We start from the raw sequence: 12,324 nt of genomic DNA, 5'->3' as shown, positions 1-12,324 counted from the left end.
CTGTTGTCTCAGGTCTGTTTGTCTCAGGTCTGTTTGTCTCAGGTCTGTTGTCTCAGGTCTGGTTGTCTCAGGTCTATTGTCTCAGGTCTGTTGTCTCAGGTCTGTTGTCTCAGGTCTGGTTGTCTCAGGTCTGTTGTCTCAGGTCTGGTTGTCTCAGGTCTGGTTGTCTCAGGTCTGTTTGTGCTTTATAGCCAACTCCTATCATCTTTGTTTATGCATAGGAGTTGGCGATACAGCACCAACAGACTACACCTAATCTATACAGCACCAACAGACTACACCTAATCTATACAGCACCAATAGACCTGGGACGACAGACTACACCTAATCTATACAGCACCAACAGACTACACCTAATCTATACAGCACCAACAGACCTGGGACGACAGACTACACCTAATCTATACAGCACCAACAGACTACACCTAATCTATACAGCACCAACAGACTACACCTAATCTATACAGCACCAACAGACTACACCTAATCTATACAGCACCAACAGACTACACCTAATCTATTCAACACCAACAGACTACACCTAATCTATACAGCACCAACAGACTACACCTAATCTATACAACACCAACAGACTACACCTAATCTATACAGCACCAACAGACTACACCTAATCTATACAGCACCAACAGACTACACCTAATCTATACAGCACCAACAGACCTGGGACGACAGACTACACCTAATCTATACAGCACCAACAGACTACACCTAATCTATACAGCACCAACAGACTACACCTAATCTATACAGCACCAACAGACTACACCTAATCTATACAGCACCAACAGACTACACCTAATCTATTCAACACCAACAGACTACACCTAATCTATACAGCACCAACAGACTACACCTAATCTATACAACACCAACAGACTACACCTAATCTATACAGCACCAACAGACTACACCTAATCTATACAGCACCAACAGACTACACCTAATCTATACAGCACCAACAGACTACACCTAATCTATACAGCACCAACAGACTACACCTAATCTATACAGCACCAACAGACTACACCTAATCTATACAGCACCAACAGACTACACCTAATCTATACAGCACCAACAGACTACACCTAATCTATACAGCACCAACAGACTACACCTAATCTATACAGCACCAATAGACTACACCTAATCTATACAGCACCAACAGACTACACCTAATCTATACAGCACCAACAGACTACACCTAATCTATACAGCACCAACAGACTACACCTAATCTATACAGCACCAACAGACTACACCTAATCTATACAGCACCACACTACACCTAATCTATACAGCACCAACAGACTACACCTAATCTATACAGCACCAACAGACTACACCTAATCTATACAGCACCAACAGACTACACCTAATCTATACAGCACCAACAGACTACACCTAATCTATACAGCACCAACAGACTACACCTAATCTATACAGCACCAATAGACTACACCTAATCTATACAGCACCAACAGACTACACCTAATCTATACAGCACCAACAGACTACACCTAATCTATACAGCACCAACAGACTACACCTAATCTATACAGCACCAACAGACTACACCTAATCTATACAGCACCAATAGACTACACCTAATCTATACAGCACCAACAGACCTGGGACAGTGTAATTTTGTGCTAGTACTACTTTGTAACCCATTGTGTTGCCTGTTCTTTGTTTCCAGGGCTGTCTGATTCTGAGTGACGAGCTGAACCACACCTCTCTGATCTTGGGGGCCAGGTTGTCAGGGGCAACTATCCGGGTGTTCAAGCACAACAGTAAGTTGACTTCCTCTCAAACTAAAGTACTCAAACCCCCAACACATACAGTCGTGGCCAAATGTTTTGAGAATGACACAAATATTAATTTCCACAAAGTTTGCTACTTCAGTGTCTTTAGATATTTTTGGTCAGATGTTACTATGGAATATAATAGTATAATTACAAGCATTTCATAAGTGTCAAAGGCTTTTATTGACAATTACATGAAGTTGATGCAAAGAGTCAATATTTGCAGTGTTGACCCTTCTTTTTCAAGACCTCTGCAATCCGCCCTGGCATGCTGTCAATTAACTTCTGAGCCACATCCTGACTGATGGCAGCCCAGTCTTGCATAATCAATGCTTAGAGTTTGTCAGAATTGGTGGGTTTTTGTTTGTCCACCCGCCTCTTGAGGATTGACCACACATTCTCAATTGGATTAAGGTCTGGGGAGTTTCCTGGCCATGGACCCAAAATATTGACGTTTTGTTCCCCGAACCACTTAGTTATCACTTTTGTCTTATGGCAAGGTGCTCCATCATACTGGAAAAGGCATTCTTCGTCACCAAACTGTTCCTGGATGATTGGGAGAAGTTGTTCTCGGTGGATGTGTTGGTACCATTCTTTATTCATGGCTGTGTTCTTAGGCAAAATTGTGAGTGAGCCCACTCCCTTGGCTGAGAAGCAACCCCACACATGAATGGTCTCAGGATGCTTTACTGTTGGCATGACACAGGACTGATGGTAGCGCTCACCTTGTCTTATCCGGACAAGCTTTTTTCCGGATGCCCCAAACAATCGGAAATGGGATTCATCAGAGAAAATGACTTTACCCCAGTCCTCAGCAGTCCAATCCCTGTACCTTTTGCAGAATATCAGTCTGTCCCTGATGTTTTTCCTGGAGAGAAGTGGCTTCTTTGCTGCCCTTCTTGACACCAGGCCATCCTCCAAAAGTCTTTGCCTCACTGTGCGTGCAGATGCACTCACACCTGCCTGCTGCCATTCCTGAGCAAGCTCTGTACTGGTGGTGCCCCGATCCCGCAGCTGAATCAACTTTAGGAGACAGTCCTGGCGCTTGCTGGACTTTCTCGGGCGCCCTGAAGCCTTCTTCACAACAATTGAACCCCTCTCCTTGAAGTTCTTGATGATCCGATAAATGGTTGATTCAGGTGCAATCTTACTGGCAGCAATATCCTTGCCTGTGAAGCCCTTTTTGTGCAAAGCAATGATGACGGCACGTGTTTCCTTGCAGGTAACCATGGTTGACAGAGGAAGAACAATGGTTCCAAGCTCCACCCTCCTTTTGAAGCTTCCAGTCTGTTATTCGAACTCAATCAGCATGACAGAGTGATCTACAGCCTTGTCCTTGTCAACACTCACACCTGTGTTAACGGGAGAATCACTGACATGATCTCAGCTGGTCCTTTTATGGCAGGACTGAAATGCAGTGGAAATGTTTTTTTGGGAATTCATGTGCATGGAAAAGAGGGACTTTGCAATTAATTGCAATTCATCTGATCACTCTTCATAACATTCTGGAGTATATGCAAATTGCCATCATACAAACTGAGGCAGCAGACTTTGTGGAAATTAATATTTGTGTCATTCTCAACTTTTGGCCATGACTGTACATGTTGTCTCTGACAGCTCTGTGGGATAAACTCAAACTGGCATAACAATCTTCTGATATAAAGCCCTGCTTTATATGGACCAGAGACCCTCATCTACATTATTATGAGGTTCTCCCCCCCAACCATCTTCTGAATCTAGTTGACTAGCCCTGCTTTATATGGACCAGAGACCCTCATCTACATTATTATAATGAGGTTCTACCCCCCCAACCATCTTCTGAATCTAGTTGACTAGCCCTGCTTTATATGGACCAGAGACCCTCATTCCGTACACTACTTACCATGATTCTGTCTCCCTTAGTCCATAGTTACCGTCCAGCTGTACGTTTATGTATCCATAGTTACCGTCCAGCTGTACGTTTATGTATCCATAGTTACCGTCCAGCTGTACTTTTTATGTATCCATAGTTACCATCCAGCTGTACGTTTATGTATCAGATAGTGAAATGCTGAGAGCAGAATATACATCTCATTTATTTCCCCAGAAAGACTTTGTAAAATGGATAAAATTACACAACATAGATTATATTCACATAATGTATGACTGGCTCTGGTTGTTTGTATGTTATGGTATTGTAGCTTATAGATGTACAATACATGTAGTCAGTGTGAGTTTTACCTCCTTACAAACTAGTTGATCATTGCTGCCATCTAGTGCTAAAGGATGGTAACTGCAGTATCAAAACATAGAAACCATATATGCTTTTATCCAAAAACCTCTTATAGTTTTTAGTGAGTGTATATTTTTGTATATGATCCCTGCAGGAACTAAACCCACAACTTTGCTCTTACCGACACACACCACTGCTGTACATGTCCTTATCCTCTCCCCGGAGACCTCTCCTCTGGTATTAGGCTCAGTCAGGACACTGTCTCTGGCTCCCAAATGGTCTCTTTCCTATTTAGGACGCATCCACTACCTGCTATAGATTAGAGACATTCTGCCTTGGTATTTCCTTAGTAGAAGGTATTTCCTGTTGTGGCTTAGAAGAAGGTATTTCCTGTTGTGGCTTAGTAGAAGGTATTTCCTGTTGTGGCTTAGTAGAAGGTATTTCCTGTTGTGGCTTAGTAGAAGGTATTTCCTGTTGTGGCTTAGTAGAAGGTATTTCCTGTTGTGGCTTAGTAGAAGGTATTTCCTGTTGTGGGTCAGTAGAAGGTATTTCCTGTTGTGGGTCAGTAGAAGGTAATGATTTTACTCTGCGGGTGATCTGCCTTTGCCCCGTGGGTGGTGTACTGATTATCGTGTGTTTCACCACCAATCTGTCTGTGTTTGCGATGCGTTATTAATATTGTTTTTTTGTGTGCTATAAACGTACAGTATAGTAACATTGATGTATTCCAAATGTGTCAGACATGCAGAGCCTGGAGCGTCTGTTGAGGGAGGCTGTGTGTAGTGGGCAGCCTCGGACCCACCGGCCCTGGAAGAAGATCATGATCATGGTGGAAGGAATCTACAGGTTAGTGTACACACATACATACATACATACATACATACATACATACATACATACATACATACATACATACATACATACATACATACATACATACATACATACATACATACATACATACATACATACATACATACATACATACATACATACATACATACATACATACAGAACCCTCATGTCATTATGAGCTGATATTCAGACTGAACCCTCCTCAGATCAAAACTTCTCCCTCTCTCTCTTTTTCACACTCCTGATTTTCTTCTTGGCTCGTGTTTTGCTGATCTCATTTCAAGCTTCAAGTTCTAAAGTCAAATGTACGAGTACAGTGAAATGCATTTCTTGCAAGTTCTAAACCCAGCAATGCAGTAATTAATAACAATGCACACTGCTCAAAAAAATAAAGGGAACACTAAAATAACACATCCTAGATCTGAATGAAATAAATAATCTTATTAAATACTTTTTTCTTGACATAGTTGAATGTGCTGACAACAAAATCACACAAAAATAATCAATGGAAATCCAATTTATCAACCCATGGAGGTCTGGATTTGGAGTCACACTCAAAATTAGTGGAAAACCACACTACAGGCTGATCCAACTTTGATGTAATATCCTTAAAACAAGTCAAAATGAGGCTCAGTAGTGTGTGTGTGGCCTCCACGTGCCTGTATGACCTCCCTACAACGCTTGGGCATGCTCCTGATGAGGTGACGGATGGTCTCCTGAGGGATCTCCTCCCAGACCTGGACTGAAGCATCCGCCAACTCCTGGACAGTCTGTGGTGCAACGTGGCGTTGGTGGATGGAGCGAGACATGATGTCCCAGATGTGCTCAATTGGATTCAGGTCTGGGGAACGGGCGGGCCAGTCCATAGCATCAATGCCTTCCTCATGCAGGAACTGCTGACACACACCAGCCACATGAGGTCTAGCATTGCCTTGCATTAGGAGGAACCCAGGGCCAACCGCACCAGCATATGGTCTCACAAGGGGTCTGAGGATCTCATCTCGGTACCTAATGACAGTCAGGCTACCTCTGGCGAGCACATGGAGGGCTGTGCGGCCCCCCAAAGAAATGCCACCCTACACCATGACTGACCCACCGCCAAACCGGTCATGCTGGAGGATGTTGCAGGCAGCAGAACGTTCTCCACGGCGTCTCCAGACTCTGTCACGTCTGTCACGTGCTCAGTGTGAACCTGCTTTCATCTGTGAAGAGCACAGGGCGCCAGTGGTGAATTTGCCAATCTTGGTGTTCTCTGGCAAATGCCAAACGTCCTGCACGGTGTTGGGCTGTAAGCACAACCCCCACCTGTGGATGTCGGGCCCTCATACCACCCTCATGGAGTCTGTTTCTGACCGTTTGAGCAGACACATGCACATTTGTCATCTGCTGGAGGTCATTTTGCAGGGCTTTGGCAGTGCTCCTCCTGCTCCTCCTTGCACAAAGGCGGAGGTAGCGGTCCTGCTGTTGGGTTGTTGCCCTCCTACGGCCTCCATGTCTACCTGTCTCCTGGTAGTGCCTCCATGCTCTGGACACTACGCTGACAGACACAGCAAACCTTCTTGCCACAGCTCGCATTGATGTGCCATCCTGGATGAGCTGCACTACCTGAGCCACTTGTGTGGGTTGAGGACTCCGTCTCATGCTACCACTAGAGTGAAAGCACCGCCCGCATTCAAAAGTGACCAAAACATCAGCCAGGAAGCATAGTAACTGAGAAGTGGTCTGTGGTCCCCACCTGCAGAACCACTCCTTTATTGGGGGTGTCTTGCTTATTGCCTATAATTTCCACCTGTTGTCTATTCCATTTGCACAACAGCATGTGAAATTTATTGTCAATCAGTGTTGCTTCCTAAGTGGACAGTTTGATTTTCACAGAAGTGTGATTGACTTGGAGTTACATTGTGTTGTTTAAGTGTTTATTTATTTTTTGAGCAGTGTATGTTCGTAGATAAGATGAGAGCACCCCTCCAGCTAGGATGGAGTCCGTCATTCCTCAGCAGGCCAGGCTTGGTCCTGTTTTTGCGTGAGTCCCAGAAAGAGGGCCACTTATCTACAAATTCTATCTTTTGGGAGGGGCAGAAAACAGTTTTCAACCAGAGATTGAGTTGTGAGACTCAACGGTCGTCGTGAACACAGGACCAAAGTACAGCGTGGTAAGTGTTCGTCATTTTTTTATGATAAAACTGAACACTAAATCCGACAAGCAAAACAAAAGAACAACCGAACAGTTCTGTCAGTTGCAAAACACTAAACAGAAATTATCGACCCACAAACCCCAAAGGAAAACAGGCTGCCTAAGTATGACTCCCAATCAGCGACAACGAAGTACAGCTGTCCCTGATTGAGAGCCACACCAGGCCAAAACAAACACAAAGCATAGAAAAAAGGACATAGAACGCCCACCCCAGTCACACCCTGGCCTAACCAAAATAGAGAACAAAACCCTCTCTATGGTCAGGGCGTGACATCATCACTCCCCCTAACTGGGAGGGGATGGAGGTAGATATGTATAGGGGTAAGGTGACTATATACAGAGTCAGTACCAGTACCCTATTAACAATGTACAGGGATACTGGAGTGATGGAGGTAGATATGTATAGGGGGAAGGAGACAGGGATACTGGAGTGATGGAGGTAGATACAGTTGAAGTCAGAAGTTTACATACACCTTAGCAAAATATATTTCACTCAGTTTTTCACAATTCCTGACATTTAATCCTAGTAAAAATTCCCTGTCTTAGGTCAGTTAGGATCACCACTTTATTTTAAGAATGTGAAATGTCAGAATAATAGTAGAAATAATGATTTATTTCAGGTTTTTCTTTCATCACATTCCCAGTGGGTTAGAAGTTTACATACACTCAATTAGTATTTGGTAGCATTGCCTTTAAATTGTTTCACTTGGGTCAAACATTTCCGGTAGCCTTCCACAAGCTTCCCACAATAATTTGGGTGAATTTTGGCCCATTACTCCTGACAGCTCTGGTGTAACTGAGTCAGGTTTGTAGGCCTCCTTGCTCGCACACACTTTTTCAGTTCTGCCCACAAATTTTGAGGTCAGGGCTTTGTGATGGCCACTCCAATACCTTGACTTTGTTGTCCTTAAGCCATTTTGCCACAACTTTGGAAGTATGCTTTGGGTCATTGTCCATTTGGAAGACCCATTTGCAACCAAGCTTTAACTTCCTGACTGATGTCTTGAGATGTTGCTTCAATATATCCACATAATTTTCCACCCTCATGATGCCATCTATTTTGAAGTGCACCAGTCCCTCCTGCAGCAAAGCACCCCCACAACATGATGCTGCCACCCCCGTGCTTCACGGTTGGGATGGTGTTCTTTGGCTTGCAAGCATCCCCCTTTTTCCTCCAAACATAACGATGGTCATTACGGCCAAACAGTTCTATTTTATTTTATCAGAACAGAGGACATTTCTCAAAGTACGATCTTTGTCCCCATGTGCAGTTGCAAACCGTAGTCTGGCTTTTTTATGATGGTTTTGGAGCAGTGGCTTCTTCCTTGCTGAGCGGCCTTTCAGGTTATGTCGATATAGGACTCGTTTTACTGTGGATATAGATACTTTTGTACCCGTTTCCTCCAACATCTTCACAAGGTCCTCTGCTTTTGTTCTTGAATTGATATGAACTTTTCACACCAATATACGTTAATCTCTAGGAGACAGAACGCGTCTCCTTCCTGAGCGGTATGACGGCTGCGTGGTCCCATGGTGTTTATACTTGCGTACTATTGTTTGTACAGATGATTGTGGTACCTTCAGATGTTTGGAAATTGCTCCCAAGATTGAACCAGACTTGTGGAGGTCTACCATTTTTTTCTGAGGTCTTGGCTGATTTCTTTTGATTTTCCCATGATGTCAAGCAAAGAGGCACTGAGTTTGAAGGTAGGCCTTGAGATCCACCCTCAGGTACACCTCCAATTGACTCAAATGATATCAATTAGCCTATCAGAAGCCTGTCATCATGAAGTGCTTTGAGAGACTAGTCAAGGATCATATCACCTCCACCCTACCTGACACCCTATACCCACTCTAATTTACTTACCACCCCAATAGGTCCACAGACGACGCAATCGCCATCACACTGCCCACTGCCCTAACCCATCTGGACAAGAGGACTACCAATGTAAGAATGCTGTTCATCGACTACAGCTCAGCATTTAACACCGTAGTACCCTCCAAACTCATCATTAAGCTCGAGACCCTGGGTCTCGACCCCACCCTGTGCAACTGGGTCCTGGACTTCCTGACGGGCCGCCCTCATGTGGTGAGGGTAGGAAACATCTCCACCCTGCTGAGCCAGAACACTGGGGCCCCACAAGGGTGCGTTCTCAGCCCTCTCCTGTACTCCCTGTTCACCCACGACTGCGTGGCCATGCACGCCTCCAACTCAATCATCAAGTTTGCAGACGACACTACAGTGGTAGGCTTGATTACCAACAACGACACGGCCTACAGGGAGGAGGTGAGGGCCCTCGGAGTGTGGTGTCAGGAAAATACCCTCACACTCAACGTCAACAAAACATCAAGGAGATGATTGTGGACTTCAGGAAACAGCAGAGGGAGCACCTCCCTATCCACATCGATGGGACAGTAGTGGAGACGGTGGAAATTTTTTTTTTTTTTTTTAAGTTCCTCGGCGTACACATCACGGACAAACTGAAATGGTCCATCCACACAGACAGCGTGGTGAAGAAGGCGCAACAGCGCCTCTTCAACCTCAGGAGGCTGAAGAAATGTGGCTTGTCACCAAAAACACTCACAAACTTTTACAGATGCACAATCGAGAGCATCCTGTCGGGCTGTATCATCGCCTGGTACGGCAACTGCCCCGCCCACAACCAGAGGGTAGGGAGGTCTGCACAACGCATCACCGGGGGCAAACTACCTTCCCTCCAGGACACCTACACCACCCGATGTCACAGGAAGGCCAAAAAGATCATCAAGGACAACAGCCACCCAAGCCACTGCCTGTTCACCCCGCTATCATCCAGAAGGCGAGGTCAGTACAGGTGCATCAAAGCTGGGGCCGAGAGACTGAAAAACAGCTTCTATCGCAAGGCCATCAGATTGTTAAACAGCCATCGCTAACATTGAGTGGCTGCTGCCAACATACTGACTTAAAACCTCTCTGGGATCATTTGGGACGTGTCCCACCTCGCCAACAGCCAGTGAAATTGCAGGGCACCAAATTCAAACAACAGAAATCTCATAATTAAAATTCATCAAACATACAAGTATTATACATAATTTTAAAGATAAACTTCTTGTTAATCCAGCCACAGTGTCCGATTTCAAAAAGGCTTTATGGCGAAAGCACACCATGTGATTAAGTTAGGTCAGCGCCACAGAAAACCATACAGCCATTTTCTAACCAAGGAGAGGTGTCACAAAAGTCAGAAATAGCATTAAAGTTAATCACTTATTTTTGATGATCTTCCTCTGATGGCACTCCCAGGTCTCCATGTTAGACAATAAATGTTTGTTTTGTTCGATAAAGTTCATCTTTATGTCCAAATACCTCCGTTTAGTCCAGTAATCCAAATGCACAAAGCGCGGGCACAAAGTCCAGACGAAAAGTCCAAAAAGTTCCATTAAAGTTAGTAGAAACATGTCAAACGATGTATATAATCAATCTTTAGAATGTTTTTATCATAAATCTTCAATAATATTCCAACCGGACAATTCCGTTGTCATTAGAAAGGAAAGAGAACGAGCGTCGCGCTCATGGCTGCGCGCATGATTAAAACTAAAGGCTTTCAGATTGACCACTTTTTTTGAAACAGCTCTTATTTGATCCCCTTTCAAAATACAAGCCTGAAACAACTTTTAAAGACTGTTGACATCTACTGGAAGCCTTAGGAAGTACAATCTGACCCCACAGACACAGGATATTGGATAGGCAATCACTTTTAAAAACTACAAACCTCAGATTTCCCACTTCCTGGTTGGATTTGTCTCAGGTTTTTGCCTGTCATACTCAGACATTATTTTAACAGTTTTGGAAACTTTAGAGTTTTCTATCCAAATCTACCAATTATATGCATATCCTAGCTTTTGGGCCTGAGTAGCAGGCAGTTTAGTTTGGGCACGCTTTTCATCCAAAATTCCGAATGCTGCCCCCTATCCTAGTGAAGTTAACTCTCTAGCCACTTTAACAATAAAAAATTGATGTAATAAATGTATCATTAGTCACTTTAAACAATGCCACTTTATATAATGTTTACATGCCCTACAATACTTATCTCATATGTATATACTGTACTCTATACCATCTACTGCATCTTGCCTATGCCGTTCGGCCATCGCTCATCCATATATTTATATGTACATATTCTTATTCATTCCTTTACACTTGTGTGTGTAAGGTAGTTGTTGTGAATTGTTAGATTACTTGTTAGATATTACTGCATGGTCGGAACTAGAAGCACAAGCATTTCGCTACACTCGCATTAACATCTGCTAACCATGTGAATGTGACCAATAAAACTTGATTTGATAAAGCCATGACATAATTTTCTGGAATGTTCCAAGATGTTTAAAGGCACAGTCAACTTAGTGTATGTAAACTTCCACTGGAATTGTGATACAGTGAATTATAAGTGAAATAATGTGTCTGTAAACAATTGTTGGAAAATAACTTGTGTCATGCACAAAGTAGATGTCCTAACCGACTTGCCAAAACTATAGTTTGTTAACAAGAAATGTGTGGAGTGTTTGAAAAACGAGTTTTAATGACTCCAACCTAAGTGTATGTAAACTTCCAACTTCAACTGTATATATAAGGGTAAGGTGACTATATACAGGGTCAGTACCAGTACCATATTAACAATGTCCAGGGATACTGGAGTGATGGAGGTAGATATGTATAGGGGTAATCATACTATATACAGGGTCAGTACCAGTACCCTATTAACAATGTACAGGGATACTGGAGTGATGGAGGTAGATATGTATAGGGGTGAGGAGACAGGGATACTGGAGTGATGGAGGTAGATATGTATAGGAGACAGGGATACTGGAGTGATGGAGGTAGATATGTATAGGGGTAAGGGATACTGGAGTGATGGAGGTAGATATGTATAGGGGGAAGGGGACAGGGATACTGGAGTGATGGAGGTAGATATGTATAGGAGACAGGGATACTGGAGTGATGGAGGTAGATATGTATAGGGGTAAGGGATACTGGAGTGATGGAGGTAGATATGTATAGGGGGAAGGGGACAGGGATACTGGAGTGATGGAGGTAGATATGTATAGGGGGAAGGAGACAGGGATACTGGCGTGATGGAGGTAGATATGTATAGGGGACAGGGATACTGGAGTGATGGAGGTAGATATGTATAGGGGGAAGGAGACAGGGATACTGGAGTGATGGAGGTAGATATGTATAGGGGGACAGGGATACTGGAGTGATG

The 12,324-nt window shown here is 43.8% G+C and overlaps 1 protein-coding gene across 1 annotated transcript in view; it reads left to right on the top strand.

Moving 5' to 3' along the window:
* The window catches only part of LOC115201764 (serine palmitoyltransferase 3), a 96,623-nt gene that overhangs the window by 44,020 nt on the left and 40,279 nt on the right, over positions 1-12,324 (top strand). Inside the window, exons 6-7 of the mRNA XM_029765653.1 lie at positions 1,718-1,811; positions 4,776-4,881. Of these exons, the coding sequence (XP_029621513.1) occupies positions 1,718-1,811; positions 4,776-4,881 (200 nt within the window). The remainder of the gene's footprint in view (positions 1-1,717; positions 1,812-4,775; positions 4,882-12,324) is intronic.

This window comes from Salmo trutta, chromosome 10, assembly GCF_901001165.1.
Source record: "Salmo trutta chromosome 10, fSalTru1.1, whole genome shotgun sequence".
NCBI classification, from domain to species: domain Eukaryota; kingdom Metazoa; phylum Chordata; class Actinopteri; order Salmoniformes; family Salmonidae; genus Salmo; species Salmo trutta.
Note: the sequence above shows the minus strand (reverse complement) of the source record. Positions and strands in the feature narration are given on the sequence as shown.